We start from the raw sequence: 17218 nt of genomic DNA, 5'->3' as shown, positions 1-17218 counted from the left end.
TTTAATTGCCTATCTTGGAACAACATTTTTGGCCCAACTTCAAAGCCTGCAATTACCCAGGTGTTTAAAGGATTGTTACGCATCAACAGCCATTTACCAAAGCATTAATTACTATAAGTCTCTAAAACTTTCCTCGGCTGAACCTTTTTGTTTACTTTTCTTCAAAGACAAGTTGACATAATAGTCTAGACTGCCTAGCAGCAGTTTCTCAAAAGGGAATTTTGCACAGAAGTGTGGAATCTACATTTTAATTAACGCTCTTTCTAAACACTCCTCTGCCCGCCTCAGGATCAGAATTTTTAGTTTGCACTGACATCAACTTTCTGTAAAAATTATCCTGTGTACAGCAAACTAGCAAAATTATTCCACTATCCACTATTGAAGGACAAATAAATCTACTTGCAACTGACTCAGTCTTAGAGAGTTAAACAGAACTCCACTTAGATAAAACTTTGAAATCGCAGCCTTTTCAAACCTCTACATCCACCATCTTGCAGTAGATGTAATTCCTACTTCGAGTTTAAAAGTATTACTTACAGAATGAACCTTATGTGGAGGTCCCACAGGATGAGGTATTGCCAAGAGATGCAATACAAAACCTTAACAACTAAATGACCAGTAGTCCAAAGATTCAAATGCACCATAAAAAATTTAATTAATCAGTGCTCCTTTGTACAGAGACCCATGGGCAGGGAAATGTCAGCCCCTGGAATGAGCTGCCATGGAAAGCAAAGGGAGTCTCTACTGGAAAGCAAAGGCAGTCTCTATTGCTACAGGAGAAGCAAGGCTCAGTTTAACTATCTTGAAGAAGTTATGCCATCTGTGGGCCAGAGGACCAGGAGAGACATGCACATCCTATAAGAGCTTCTTAGAAACCAGGAAGGAAATACAAAGAAATGTCAATTTACAAACGAAGTTCCTTCCAAGGTGGAATAGAAGACCAGCAGCTGGGCACTAATTTGCAAGGATTGTCAGCCAGCAGAGGAAAAAGCACAGAATGGAGATGCTGGAAGACACTCTGAAGGGGGTTCTGCAACAGACATGGGGACACACAAGAAGGGATAGATACACTCAACCTCACACCTCCACTTCTCTCTCTGAAAAGAGTTGCCCTGGGCTGAAAAGGCTGCCCTGTATCACTGCATGCCTCATCCTGGCTGCAAAATCTGCAAGGGCAGGGGGTTAAGTCTTCCAGACTCACTGGAAGAGTGGCAGGGTGAAACATGGGTTTTAAGGCTGAATGTGGCAAAGACTGGAAAATCAGAGCCTAGACCTACAGGATGTGGTCTCCCTACACCAAGACTATGGGAAGTTCAACCTACAGGTCTGTGATAATCTCCAGAAAAGCCAATATAGATATTTGAATGCAAAGGTGTCCTCCTATTTCCAGCTTAAGGTCTTGAGTTCCACAGATCTCAGGAATGAATATTTTACCAACAGGAACAGTGAAAAAAAAACAAAAAATCATCCTAAGTCACAGGGATAGGAGATATATTTCTTTTTTTTTAACTACAGTTCTGTAAGAAAAAGGGGTATTTTAGCAGTACTGAAGGCTACAGTACTTCAGAGTTTCACCCAGAATAACTTTGACTTTCAAACTACTCTAAACCAACCAGCCCAAACCACAACAAATCACACACCCACAGTGGAAGCTGAATTGAGATGTGGGCAGACACTTCTCTATAGCATCATGGAAACAGCTCTATCATATACAAATATATACACACTATATACAAATCTGACCCCAACTTGAAACAGATTGATGCTATCTTTGTCATTTGTATTACACAACCCATTCCAAAACCCAGTTGAGGACGGTTATTTATTTTCTAAGCTATAAACACTGCCGTTGAATCAATTTGCCCTTTAGGTTAGAAGCTCGGACCACATTTGTATAAATATCCTGTTGCAAAGAGGAAGACTTTATTACCACTATAACTGGCAGCTAAAAGCCAATGAGTGCCTTAACCCTTTAGGAATTGTGTTCAGTAGAAGAACATGGTCCCCAGGCAGTCGCTCTGCAGGGCTCACTTTTGTCCACACGTGTCTTATCATGTAGGAGGAATCTTTCTGACCATCATGTCCTCATATTTCATTCTGGGTGCAAACGAAACTGTTTAATAAACTTTGACCATTAAGGTACCGTATCTTCCTTTGATCACTAACATAGGCCACTGTGTTTTTCATAGATCAGTTGTTTGGACAGTGTGGGAGTGTTCTGAGGTCTGCATTAGCAGGATATTTACACTTGAAAACATACTGATGATCCAAACCAAAGACTAACATCTTTGATCAACCATAAACTGCCTTCCCTAGTCCTGACCTGACACCTCTCTGGGTGAGAACATGGAAGTTTCAAGAACAAAACTGTTTAAATAATGAGCTGTTTTCAGGGACAAACTCATTTCTTCCCTTCCCTTGTAAAGGTCTCACTTACACGGCAATCCACTCCCAAGTGGTATCAGAAATCACAGAGGGCTTTGCTGGTTCTTCCACATAATCAGTGCTACACTTTAGAATCAAGGCAAGCTGCAGGGCTTAGCTGTGCATTGGTACTGCTTAAGGCTCTTGTCTGTGTAGTTCTTGCCTGATATATTAAACAGTCTGTCAGATATGGCCACGGTGGGACAAGCACCTGGAAGCTGATACCACTTGTCCTCCTAAATTGGTGCTTTGGCAAAAGTCCCTGTTTTCTGCATATTTCTAAGAGGAAAAAAAAAGAAAAAAAAGAGAGAAGAAAAAAATCCCATCCTAGTATTCAAACAGCCTAGTCTCTTAAAACTCTGGGCGGTCAGAAGCTGAAGGGCAGCAACATCCGGCAGATGTATCGCCTGTTCCCTCTCCCAGCGTCAGCCCCTACAGCCTGTTTCAAAATCCAGAGTCATCCCCCTCAGAGCAAACCAGATGTCACCTCAGCCCTATTTGGTGAAGTCTCTTTTCCACACAATCCGAAATGCTCACCACTGATGGCTGGCCACAAGCTTGACCCATCCTGAGGATTTCATTAATCTCTTCGCATCATCCCACTGACAACTCCAGCAGCTTGTGTTATGACAAAATGTGGCCGTTAACTGCGGTTTGGTTAGAAAACAAAAGCCTAGTTTCTAGGCACTGTTTTTCTTACCTTACAAAAGCATGGAAGGAATGGGGAGATGAAAATATTACTGACACAAGTGAGTCACTATTAAAAATGTTTTCTTTTTTAAGAGAGAATGTACTTAGACCACACTGTCCTCAATGTGAGTTTCACTGCCTGGAGTCCTCACAAGTATTTTTTTCTTATTTCTGATGTCTTTGAATGAGGAGAGGGTCAAATTTCTACCCAGAGGTTTTATGCTGTTTCAATCACCATTGATCTCTGATTGTTCATGTTCTCTCTGTTTACACTCCGATCTAGGAGACAGTCTCGAATGGGCCCATGGTCCTTGCTTTTAGCTTTTTCTACAGTGGCAAAAATCAGTTTGATAATTCAGCAACTGGTATAAATTTTAGCCTCAGGCTTGGTTCTGTTTTTAGCCACCAGGAAACAGCCAGCAGTGCCTCACAATTCCGTGCAGCAGCGCACATCTGGGCTAGAGTCACACGCTCATGCTTTTACTGTCCAGATGAGCTTTTTTTTTCCCTTTGCTCAAGTAATACTGAATTAAGCCACTTCATTACACTTAACTGGAGCCAAGGGATACTTCCAGGCTCTGAGCTTTGGTGAAGATTTGTATTTACTAAAGCTTTCTCTTATCTCCTGCCCTCCCAAACTTTTTTCTTCAAGAGAAGCAGGCAGGTTTCCTTTTTTTTACATATATGTTCCCCCAGAGATGCCTGCTGCCTTTCTCTTGTAGACTGTTGGTTTAAATCCATACATGAAAGATGCCAAATTAAAAATTATTTGCACCCAAAAGTATTTTAGTAGCTACCAATAACCACCTCAGACAACTGTTAACCTCATAAAATCCAAGATTAACATGATGTCTTTGAACTTTCTCTGAAGACTGCAGATGTTCACTGAACAGGCACCTTCCGCAGCCTTTAGAGATGAATTTTCCTTACCAGAAGGAATATTTGCCAGCAAAAAAGATGAAAAAAGGCGCTACATCAACTCCTCGGTCTCACCTGCTATTCACCAGCTAGACTTCAAGATCCGTACAGATGCTTCCTTATGCAATAAAATGTCATAAAATGTCAGGAAATATCAGGCTCTTATTCAAAACCATTAGCCCAAAGGAAGCATGACACAACTTTTTTAGTAGGGTTTTTTCAAGTCAAAGGCAGCTGTTATTTTCTGGTTCAGAAGATGTCTGCTAAAATTCAATGGAAGACTTACAAATATTTAGCAAGTTCCTTCAAAAACCATTGCACTCTTTTTCTTATAATTTAACCTTCCAGTGTTCTGAACAGGAAAATTAATCCACTGAGACAAAAGGGGGAGAAAAAAGTATTTGGGACCTTTCCCCCCCCCCAGTAAAAGCAAGTAAGTGAATTGATGATCAAAACCCAAAACGACTCAAAAGAATATAGTTCCTTAAGGCACACCAGAAGAATCTGAGGCATTTTTCCTCTCCATGCAGAGATATTAGTGAACAGCTAAATACCACTTTTTAGTATTTATTTTCAAGAATGTTTACAGGCTAAAGTCCGCGCAGGACACCTATCTCATTTTAACTGTCTTTTAACACCTGCATATATTTAACATAAAAGGGGTCATTTATATGTATATATATGCATATATGTATATATATGCATATATAGAGAGAGAATACAAACCTATGCATGTAATTATACAGAAGCACATACATTTTCATATGTGCTTTTATATTTTACCCATAAATGAAAGAGTCCTTTAAGCTGAAAGGAAAAAAAGGGTAGAAAAGGGCATGTCCTTTTTACAGCTGCAAAACTCTCTGAGCCATATCTTGCCCACCTCTGTGCGGATGATGTGACAATTCCCACAGACTCATCTGAAGCACAAGTTGCTTTAGCCAAACATCTCCCTCCTTCCCCCCAGTAAAAATAAATAAATAAAGAAGAAAAAGAAACAAAAAGGGAGCCTTGAGGGACTGGATGAGTCAGAGGTTAGTAATGAACTACAGACACTCATCCCTCGGTCAGTGGTTCACGCCTAGCCCATGTCAGGAGGGACAGTGAATTGCTGGCAGTCTGGATCTGGAGGAAGCCACTTTATGATTCCCAGTCCCAACAGTGGGATCCCCTCAGCATGGCCGCCAGCGACGGCAGATGGAACATGATGGAAGGGAATTGAAAGACCCAAAAGACTTGCCAGCTTTGGACAGAGACCACCCTGGTGGTCCCCACCCAAGCTGCTGCCTCTGCTCTGTCCATAGGGAAGTCTCTAGCACCCAGTGATGTCCAGCACATGCAGATGCCAAAGTGCCCAGTGCCAAAGGATGCACATCACAGCTTCACAGAGCAATCTGATTTTGGCATGCTTCTGGTATGGTATGTAAAACAGAGACACAAGGTTCCAGCATCACTGCTGCACACAGTCATTTTCAGAACAGAGTTTGTAAACTTGTTAGGAATGGGGTATATTAGGGGTCGTATCCTGTACTTTATTCTCTTTCCTGCAATGTCTTATTTGCTTGCTCAGTTTACTCTGAAAAAAATGTTACATAAACATAAAAGTTGACAGTTCTCCTACTCTGTGCCCTGCTTTGGCGACCGTCACAGAGCAGAGTATCAATTGCTTCCATAAACACTTGGCAGAGGTTCTCCTCCAGCTCCAGAGGTGGGATCTCTGTTTATGGAATCTAAAGCAGACCAACACTTGCCATTTTTTATTCAGTGTGGCTCTAAATGAACAATACAGCTAACATCTATGAAATCTGCATGACCATCTGGAGTTCCATCAGCTCTTGATGTAACAAGTGGGCATTGATGTTAACATCCTAAGCAGCAAGAACGTTACTCCTGGAGGCACTCCAGCAATTTGCAACTTGAAGTACAACACTGATCTTTTAAAACTCACACCTTCTTCCCCATCTATTCACCCAAGTATTTCTCTCCATTTCCCCAGAGGCCACACTCCCCACAGAACAATCACAAGCTATTTAATCCTGCCTTCACAACTGCCAATCATGAAAGGCTCATGGTGCCCCAAATGGTACCAATGGAAAGGCTGGAGAAAGAAGGAGCAGAAAGGAAAACACCCATGAAACCTTCACAGAGAAAACAAATGGAGCTTTTTTTTAGCACTGCTGATTTCTTTTTTTTTATGCCTGCAGCAGAAGAACAGTTACAGTACTGACAAGTAATGAAACCCTTTTGTACCACCGCATTAATCCGACATTTAATTGACCGTGTATTTCCATCTTTTAGCCTTACATGATTCCTCCATCTGAAACATTACAGGTTTTAAATTAATCACTCCATTTACACTTGTTTGGATTTTTTGTGTCCAAGTTTCTACTGTGCCTCTCTCACTTTTGCGTCTCTCAACGCCACTGAAAGTCAAGGAGTGATTTTGTACCTGCATATACAAAATGCATGCTGAATTTTCTTCTGCTTTATTTACTTTAATTTAAGTCCTGCTGAGAGCAGGTCAAGTTTGAACTAATCACCAGTATTTTTCAAACAGGCTATGCTTTTTATGTTGGTAGGATTAAGTTGAAAGGCAGAATGTGTATTTCAGTACACAAGTGCAATGCCAGCATTGGTTTAAAAATCTACTGCTTCTCATCAGATTCTTTCTCTATTTAAAGACAACACAAAGGTTGCAGCTAAGTCACACCCCAGGCTACAATACTGTGGACTTTCTCTGGCTGGAGTCCGTTTGCACTCTACCATGCCCATTTCCCATAAGGAAAGGACCATGTAATAACATAACCCTGTTAACATTAACAAACCTGATATTTATTTTCAGTCCTCTCAACATTAGTGCAAAGCTCAGCCTTCTCCAGGAAAGCAGCTGGTGGCACAGAGCAAGGCCCTCCTGCATACCTGTTCTGATGTTCCTGCAGCACTTGGTAGATGCTGATAAGGAAGGTTTGGTTTTTAAAGCTTCCTAAAACGCAGTCCTTGTAGATTCGAAACTCAGCGGCTGTGACGGCCTCCCCCTCAGGAATCTGAGACAAATTAAATTTGAATTCCTTGTGGTGCCGCTGGTGAGGTGTGAACTCCTTGTCGTACTCAACTGCAGATGGGAAAAGGAAAGGAAAGGAAAAAAAGGAACCATGACTAAAATTTAACAACAAAAGGTTTCCACATGCTGCCACCAAGAATCTTATTTTTTTCTCCAAAGATAGCCTTGGCAAGTGCCAGGAAAGCTTATGCAATTAAAGGCCTAAAAATACAGCACTAAGAGAAGATGAATGTTCCTCTTCTCTAGCCAATTCCTTTGGGTTTTTTTATTTTTTAGAGAAAAGTCAGCTTTGACAGGTGAAATATGACCGTGAATTTTGCCCGTGTAAAACTCTGAAGCTGTGACCGCCCCCAGCATTTTCCACCTGCAGATCTCCACATTCTTTACAGCATTTCCGTAAGTCTCACAGCCCTCTTCCAACAGAGGAGGTAAGTACTTCCATTTTGGTTTAGCACATAAAGGCACAGACTATGCCATAGCACCAGGTCAACCAATACTTTAACTGCCCTAAAATGTGCTGTTTTCTGGCTCCCTGAAAAGCCAGAAATAGCCACTGGACCACCTTGTGGGTGAATACAATCAACATGACATTTATTTTTAAGGGTTAAAGCTAACCAGAGCTCCCCTTCCTTTTGCAGAAGCTTATTTGAGAATGAGAGAGCTAATGAGTGACCCCTTTTGGTTTCTGGTCTTAGACTTCCTCAGGTACATTCTCAGCTATAGGATTTAAGACGGACGCAAAACAGAATTCCTTCTTTAAGCCTCAGGATTTGTGTTTTCTCTTTTTGAGGTTCCCTTTAAAAACTCTGCTTCTAGTTCCACTCTCGTATTGCTTGATTACATCTTGGTTAGTCTGACTTTGATTAATTGTTATTTTTTCTAATTTTCTATTAGAAATTGCTTAAAACATTAACATATTATTAAAACATACAAAATTACATCCAAAAAACTGTTCCCACCAGTGCAATTGAAGGCATATATGTCAGTGATGAATAACTCACCATTATATTATCAATAGGAACATGAGTATATTCAGAGGCAGCAAGGGAAGAAGAAGTCCCTTTTCATGTTTGTCTTTGTGGTCACTTTTTGTTGTTCCCCCCAGCTTCATACATCAAATTGCAAAGGCATCCATAAGCCTACCCTCACAACATCCCCATGAGGTAAGCAGCAATCTCTGTTTTACAGCTGGGATACTGAGTCACCAGGAGAGTGACTTGTCCAAGGGCAGGTGGCAGAGGCTTGCAGCAGAGCCAGGAACGACAACCAATGTGCTTGAGGTTCATCACTTTACCCACAGGTTACCTCCCTGGAGAGCAGACATCTCCCAGCTGCTGGAAAGAGCCTGTGGAGACTTTCCTCTCTACCTTTCCCAAGTGCCTGTTCCTCCTCATCCCTCAGTCCCAGTTTCGTCTGTCCTCTCCCTTTCTTTTGGCAGCCCTTTCATGTGAGCTGCCTCATCTGGCTGGGTCCACATCCTGGCTCCCTGCAAGACAGTTAGTCACATCCTTCTCTTTGAAGCTCGCCTGGAAATCTTTTCACCTCTGCATGACTGCTGCTTAGCATTCTCTGGGACACCACACTTGGAGATGGTGTGTTAAGGGCTCCCACAAGGCAAACAGGCAAATCCTCAAACTGCTGCCAGAGTCAGATGCCTCTGCCAATTTTGTCAGTCTTGCACTGCATCTGTCTGAGCAGCTTAGATGCCAAACAACTCACAAATGCAGGTGATTGGACCCTGTAGCTTCCAGAAAAGAGGTGCTGACACCCAGCTTCTCGTCAGAGATTGCACCAAGGCCACTCAATTCCACTGCCACCTAGGAATTATCCCTCTGCCTATCAGTTATGGGTGATCTGGGCTTCCCTTTGAAGCACCTGCCCCTGCTTTTAATAGGGAACAACTCTGGCACACCAGACTGGTTGTCGTCACTTGCACATACATCCTCCAAGAAGGGGCCTGAGCTGCCTGGTTATTCCCCATCCTGAGGAGAGTCCCACGGGGTGCACCTCCCAAAAGAGAGTAGCCACATACTTTGAGAAACTTGCAAGCATCCAACCAACGAGAAACTGCGCTTGGCTGCTTGCAGCAGAATGACATGCCCAACTTGGCCTGTTTACTTGCTGCTAAAAGACAAGAGGATGTAATTAATGGTGAGGGAATGTCTAAATCCACGGGTTTGCAGAGGCACACATATGAAGCAACAGTTCTCAATTTAGAACTTGCTACATCCTCGCTTAGGAGTGCAATGACCAGCTGAAACCCTCATCCCCTCCCATGCTGTCACGGGGATGAGTTGACCTGCGGGCGAGGTGCAGCAAGGCAGCTTTTCCCCAGGCTCGCAGATGAGGATGATAAAGGAGAAGCAGGAAGAGCAAGGGGAAGGACACAACCAGAGTAAGCAACAGAACTCCATCAGGGCGCCAGAAAACTAAAGTTACACCAGAGACAGCAAAGGAATAGTCGATGCTTCCTGTCAGCTATTGCCCCACATCAAGATGCAATGTGGCCTCTCCAAGTGCAGAGAAGGGAGAGCCTGGAGCCGCCCCACACAGCACAAGGTTCAAAATGAGCCCAAACATCACTGTTTTTTTGTTCCTTTCTCACCTCAAGTCAGCTACAGTGACCTAATTTCCACTCATCTCCACTAAAAAATACACAGTTTAAAAGTGTATAACCGAACTCTAGTCCTTTAAATCAGTATTTTCCCATACTCCTCGTCTAAAAAGTCAAACACAAACCACAGAGGAAGAAAAACCCACCAAAACATCTACCATAGAGCATGACAAATAGCAGCAGGTATGATGCTTGACTCCAATTGCCCTTTCCCAGTTTATAACTTGCCTGATATATTTACAATAGTATTTTCCTGTTTTTTAAAACTTTCTTCCTTTATCCCTGCCCTTGTCCGAATATGCCACACAATCACAGAAGCTGACTAAACTGATTACAGGGGAAACATTCTGACTGATTTCGTTATCAGGCTTGGCAGAATAAACAACCTGAAATGCACAAACAAGGAAACCTTTTTTTAATCCTTCAGATTAAGCAATTCAGCTTTTTCTGTAATAAGAAAAGCACATTCAGAAAGAAATACTGTTAAACTGATGGTGCCCCCCTCCACTGTGATCCGTTCAGCAGCAGCCCAACAACATCATAGGATGGAAAAAAGACTACATTAAGCATGTATGAAGCAAGTATAAAAGTTTAACGAGTTGGAAAGTTTTTCTGGCTATGTATCTTCCCATGATACAATGGAGGGTGGTTTTTTTTTTCTTTGTGGGAGTGGTGAGATATTTAAGTTCTATATACTCATTGTCACACCATCAAGTTAATAATCAACTGTTTTCATTCAGCAAGACAGCTTAAAAATATAAAATGCCAACAGTTCTTCTCTGGGAGTTCTTTTGCTCCCTGGAAACTGTCCATTTTTAACAAAGAAGTCAAGTTTTACAACAGTAAAATTTGGAAAGGCAAGATTCAAGATGCTGGTTCCCAGGATTACCCAGTCTGTATTGCTATCACGTTACAATGCATCATATGACCTCATATTCAAAATACAGACAGAATACACCAAAATGCAGGGTAATAGTAAAAAGAAGAAATCATTTCTCAAGCTGCTTTCCAAATATTACTTTTTCCACATGAATTCTTTCAGGTCAATCTGACCGGTGACATGTGAAATCCAAAGCTAATTTCCGTCTGAAGATGGACATATGCACGTCCCAACTGTGCAAAGCTCTTGCAGGGAGAATCAGGCAGCTCACAGCTGGGTCAAGTTGGAAGGAAGCAGCCTCTCCCCACAATGCTGGCCAGAACCTCAGGACCAAGCCAGGCAAACCTAGGGTTTGTAGGGTCATGACACGAACTATACCCATATAAAACTCATGTTCATGATTTGACTACGTTATCCTGAACATTACTATTCATTTGCTGGAATAAGTCCTTGGAGACTACAAAACCAGGTATGCATGTATCAGGGGGAGTTCAGAAAGGAAATATCAAACAGATTGTAGCCCATCATGGGTGTATGTGGTTTGAGCCAAAGGGACTGTCCACTCCACCATGCAGGTCTCTGCCCCCGTCCTGGCTGGGGCTGCAGCTGCTCCTTTGCTTGCAATGCAAAGGAGGTGTGAGCTGTGGACACCAGGAGTACTCACCCTTGAGTTTTCATTACAGCTTATTTCTGAGCAGAGTGGATGAATGTGCAGAAACAGTTAACAGAAAAGCCTGCCAGTAGCTCTTTACATTCCCCTTAACAAATATTTTTAAATATTATACAAACACAGCACTATTGTTGAGCAGTTAAAAAGGCAAGAATGGCAAAATTAGGGTTACTGTGGTTTTGAATTTTGTGTATTCTAATTCTAACCCAGTGTTGCAATAGCCAATTTCAGCACAAAATGTCCTTGGTTTAAAAATAACATGCTGCTTACAATGCTCGTTACTTTAAAAACACTGCATAGAAGAAAAAATTAATTAAGAAATTAACACATCTATTTTGGTAACTATACCATTTACTTGCATTTGACTATGTTGCACACACCTTGGACCAAAGGAAATGTAAGCCTAACGACAGTCATGGAAATAAACTCTTCTTCTGCATAGGAATTTTCAGCATTTCTTTTAGGATCTAAAGGAAATTGGTATGCAGAAATAACAGGTCAACAGCCTTTCCTGTGGAAACACAGTTTTCACTCAGAATGGCAGCACCGTCATGATACTTGGTGATTTTCTCCAGCTCTCAGCTGTTAAGAAAAGTGTTAAGTCACATGCTCACATGAGAGTCAAAATGGTGGCTTAAGAAAGTCTTTAGCTCACAGCCTAGGTAATAAAGCCAAAAAAATTACCAGGTAGGCTCATAACCTATGGCTCCAGAAGTAATTTTTTTAAATAAATTTTCTATATAAACAATTATGATTTCCATGACAATCTGGCTACTTTGGAGGGCACAGAGGAGAAGGGTTGCAAATAAATGAGATAGGAATATTTAGAATGGTACATTCTGTATCCATCCTGACCCCAGCACAGGTGAAACTTCTGAAGAATCTTTTGCATGCCAAGATCTTCAATGGTGACTTGATTTTGCAGGACCACTGCTACCATGCTCCAGAAAAAGTAACCAGGATTCATACCCTGCTTATGCAAAGCGAGTTTTGCATAAGTGTTCATGAATTCAGTTTGAGCGCAAATGTAAGCCATTCCTACTCATTTCTTCTCCATCTTCATACCTGATCTCCCCTCTAATAAAATGAGAAAGCACCTGAAAACCAGAATTGTTAACAGGAGATTCACCTCAACAGCTACATAAACAGTGCAGAGACAATTTCTCTGTATTATGTCATCAATTTCTGCACTATGTCAACAGCGTTTATCACATCTGGAGCAATGAAGCAGTGGATTAGGCCTCAATTACTTTAAACATTACTGCAGCTCCAGCAGTAGCCTCTAATAAATGGACCATGTACATATATGATTGATCTGATCTATTGCTGTGACCTTACATCATCAGAATTTCTTCAATAGTAGCTGACAATACTTTGCACAGAACAAAATTCAAAATTTATGTAAGCTTAAAAAAAACCCCTCAACCTTGGTCAAAGTTGCTGTAAAAAGAAGCAAAAGACACTAAGAATGTAAGGGTCTGTACGTCCAAGCTGAAGGAATGTCCAACTTCAGTACAAGACACAGTCCTCATTTGGGTCTTAGAATTTGCCTCCTATTTCACAATGGATTTACATGAATGGGGTTTGCAGCACATCCTCTGAAGAGATGCCCACAATATACCTGAAGGTTTCTCTGTATTTTCTGAATCCATCAGGTCAATCTGAAAAAAAAGACAACAAGTCTCCCAAACAGTCCCACCTCTGACCATTTTCTCCTTACTGTAAAGACCCCAAAAAAAGCAAAACTTTCCCATTCTCAAAACTAAGTTTTATTAACAAGCCATTTCACAAGTAGTGGGTAAGGAAATTCTTTAAAAGAGAAGAAACTCAGATACATTAAAATACAAGGTGTGAAAGCAAACCCTTCCCTGCTCAACATGCACAAGAGTGGGGGAGATCCTTTCTTCCCATCTTGCTCTCACCCCAGCAACTTCAACTATGATCACAGCAACTCCACACAGCCTCTCAGACTCTCCACAAAAAGCCTCTTTCTTTCCATCACCCCAACTGTGGCGACAGATTCATCCCCTCCATCAAGTCCATTGCCTACTGCTCCTGCTGCTGCTCTTCTACGTGCCAGGTCTTCCCAGATTCACCCACTTCTGAAAAGCAGAATGAGCAAAAATAACTGCTTCCAAAAAAGGGGTAGCCCCTCTGCTTCCCAGATGTGTCCCCCTGGATTTGCAGTACAGCACCCCCAACAAACAGATCAAAGTTTATTCTCACGGGTAAGAGCAAGTAAAAGGTCTCCAGCCCTTAGTGATGAACTTTTCCCATATACAGTTTTTAACCACAAAAAAAAGTCAAGATACCTATGATTCAATCTGGCATTGCACCTTTTCTTGATCCCTCTGGGTCCAGCTGAGGTGATCTGGAGACAAGGACTGGCCATGCTACCATAAATCTAATGCAGTTGGTAGTTAATGCCTAGACACTTCTAAAATGATTAGAAGATTTGAGGCCAACAAAGTCCAAAAGGGTGCTTTCTTCAAAACAGCTATAATATCATCTCTGGCCCAACATAATTTAAAGTGGAATTATTCCACTAACTTCAGTGGAGTGATAGCAGTTTACATCCAATGAAGACCTGGCTTTATGCTCCATAGCTGTGAGTGCCAGAAAATAATGACTCAGAAAAATAACCCATCATTAATCCAATCCCAGTGTAAGTACAGAGATTAAATTTAAACAATAGTAAATCATTCTCTAAACATAACACTCTACAGAAAATCTTCAAAGGAGGAGGGGCTTTTACTTTTGGACAAAAAATACAACTGAGTTCTTCTTTGTTTCTTTGTGCTGGGAATCAAGCTGGAATCAGCTTGTAAAATCAGATTAAAACAGTTGCACAACAGCTTCCTTTCAGGATTCTTGAACCAAAGGCAGTCAAAAAATCAAAATAATGCACTAATCAAATATATAATACTCATGGGACACCAGAAAGTACTAAGAAGGCATTTTCCCATTTTCAAGATGCCTACTGTATGGCCAGTAAAGCTTTTCCACTCTGCAATGGGAAGAGGCAGCAGTGGGACCAGCCTTGCTCTGGCACATGAGGGGAAGAGTTAAAGCAAAACTGAGGAGAAGGAGAGCCCTTGGCAGAGTGCTCTGGGGGGAGCTAAGCCCACGAGGCTGACTGCAGGTCACCAGCATCTCTGCCACCGACACTGACTTTTGGGCTTCCTGTGCTGTCCCCCAAGCTATAACAGAGATCACTTTGCAACCGCTACCACTGCCACCTCCTTCGCTCCTTCCCCACAGCTTCCGAACACAAATGTTAAGAAAACCAGCATTTTCTTTCCATATGCTGGCACATATGGCAGGTCCTTGCACTGAAAACAGTGTCATATCTTAGGAAAACAAAATATCTTTCTGCTTAAGAGATGCCAAATTGCTTTATCAAAGGCACTACTGTTTGCATTTTTGTGGCAATATTAATGCAGTTCCCACTGAGAAGTTGATAAAGACCCTGACTGCAAAAACATCCCTCTGGAAGAAGTGATCTAAAACTATTTCTGTATTGTGTTTCCAAATAATTTATGATTAGAATAATATTGTGCTTTCCAAAAAAACATTTCTATTTCACAGCCAGGTTTCATGCATGCAGAGCCAGCTAGCAAGGAAGAAGGCGATGCTGTCGACCCATCGGCAGGGACACACGACCAGAAGTGCTTTGCCATCTCTGCACGTGGTGGGAAGAGGATCCTCCTACCTCTCCTGTTTGCTTCCTTGGCTCTACATTCACTCCTGTGTCCTGCTCACATAGCAACCGCCTGGGACACTTAGAACCACCCGTGGAAATCTTCTGGTAGTGTTTCTCACCCTCCAGGTTTGCCACAGGTCACGCTGCATTTCCTGTTGGCATGGCCACTGGCAAGCAGCTCCCTGAAAGCACAGCTGCCTTGGGTGCACCGACTCAGTCTGGAAATGTTTTCAGGATTTTTTAAATGGTGTATCAGTTGCTCAGCATATCTCGTATCATCTCTCAAAATTATCTGTCCTTCTGCAGGAATTATAGGCAGTACAAATCAATTCACTTCCAAGCTTGAGCCAAATTTCAAAATGCAGGTTGTGCAAAGTGGGAAAGTTTTTTTTTTAACTGGGCATTTACCTCTGCTTTTCTCACAGATGAGGTTTTATGTTTATTGGTATGACTGTGAAACAACCAGCAGCAAGTAGGAAAGCAGGCAACACAAGAATGTTTGTAATTTAAGTTGCATGCTTTCATTTTGTTGAGCACTCATCTCTTGGCATCACAGGCAGGTTTCAGCTTTTCATTTAATAGCCCAGCTGAGAAAGATATCTCCTGAACACAATGCAATCACTCCCTGTAAAAATACTGCCCAGAGCGCTTAAGGTTTTATAAATTATTGAAAAGGTTTAATCCAGCACACTCAAGACACCAATACAGAGAAGAAATCAGCCCTGCTTCAAAGTTTTCCACACTGTCCCAGAGCCTACACCACCACTGTAATGGTATTGCCATTGCTGACAGGACTTGTGACTCCAGCAGACACCATGACATGCTGTTGCCTCACTTATTGTTTAGTGTTTTACACAGGGCTCCAATTTAAAATGACTGCATTAAGCAGTGTCCAGCCAAAAGACCACCAAAGAACACGGGCTTTGGGGACCTGGCAAGGTGCTCTGTGAGAGAGCATGGAAGATACCAGATTTGGTATAACCCAGAGAAAAGAAGACACAAGAAAGGAGGAAGCACCTAAGGAGGGTGGAAAGTGACAGCAGGGATAAAAAGAGTAAAATCATGGTCTGGAGATGCCATAAGTCCCCAACCTTTAACATGACTACAGAGCAAATGTTCTTTAGGACAATCAAGGTGAGAAGATGCCACAGATTTGAAGACTGAGGAGAGCAAATGCATGAAGTGCTTGAAGAAACATGAATTTAAAGATTATTACTCCTGACCATGTATATTTGTTCAAGGAGCAGCACAGTTTGGAAGCGAAACCCCCCTCACTGCATCCAGTTACTAAGTGACAGCTTGGCACACTGATCTGGAGGAAGTGCCTCCAACATGTCACCGGGACTCTCAGCCACCTCTAGGGTTGAGCATCATCAGAGCATTAGGACAACTCTCTGTGCCAACTGAAAAAAACACAGCCTTGGAAGACACTGAGCTACACAGAAATACCAGAGTACCCCTGCTAAACCTGCTATTTCTCTTGCCACTCTTCTTATTTATCTCTCCTTCCTCCCTGTCCTTCTGTCCTGGCCATCTTGACATGGTTTGGGCAAGACTCTCTCAGGCCCAAGAAGTTGGGAAAGAGAGTGAGGGATGAGCGAAGAGAGATGGAAGAAGGAAAAGGAAAGTCTTGCTACTTCCACAGCCTTCTCCAGCAAAGGCAGATGGGCCGTGAAGGCTCTTAGGACTCTCACTGAGCAACCCCAACACAGCTGGGGAGCGCTCAGGAGCAGCAACCACAAAAACTGAAAAAACCAAGAAACAGAAATCTCAGAATATTTTACAGCCATTACAACAATCTAAGTGTCCCTCTTTCCAAGGCAGTAACATCTTGCAAAGCACTCTCCCCACACTTGCCCTATATCATGTTTTGTCTCCACCATGCACAGAGTCAACCAGAGGGAGCTCCTGGCAGGCCTTGCTCATAAAAACAGAGTTCTCCTGTTCTACCATACCACTGAAATCCCATTCTTTAATCTGTCCATTGTCCATGCCAGCCGGGTGCAATTTGGGAGGTGACATTTTTATCTCTGAAATCTCATCTGCTGTTGACCAACATAACAATGCTGCAGAGAGCCAAGTAGCCATCAGACATTTAAAAATTTGCAGCCGCTGTGGGCGCTGTGGGCGGTTGGAGCAGAGGTCACAAAATGGTGATTAATAGTTTTACCTTTCAGCCTTTCAGCTGCGCAAAACACAACTTTAAAAAGGAAAGAAAATGACATCACACAGCTTTAACAGTCTGCTTAGGAGTAAAG

At 42.2% G+C, this 17218-nt stretch overlaps 1 protein-coding gene across 1 annotated transcript in view; it reads right to left on the bottom strand.

Moving 5' to 3' along the window:
* Positions 1-17218, bottom strand: part of BMP6 (bone morphogenetic protein 6) — an 87154-nt gene that overhangs the window by 18292 nt on the left and 51644 nt on the right. The window contains exon 2 of the mRNA XM_032689829.1: positions 6952-7144. Coding sequence (XP_032545720.1) covers positions 6952-7144 — 193 coding nt within the window. The remainder of the gene's footprint in view (positions 1-6951; positions 7145-17218) is intronic.

This window comes from Chiroxiphia lanceolata, chromosome 1 (assembly GCF_009829145.1).
Source record: "Chiroxiphia lanceolata isolate bChiLan1 chromosome 1, bChiLan1.pri, whole genome shotgun sequence".
Taxonomy (NCBI): Eukaryota; Metazoa; Chordata; class Aves; order Passeriformes; family Pipridae; genus Chiroxiphia; species Chiroxiphia lanceolata.
The sequence above is the reverse complement of the archived record's forward strand: the minus strand, read 5'-3'. Positions and strand labels throughout refer to the sequence as shown.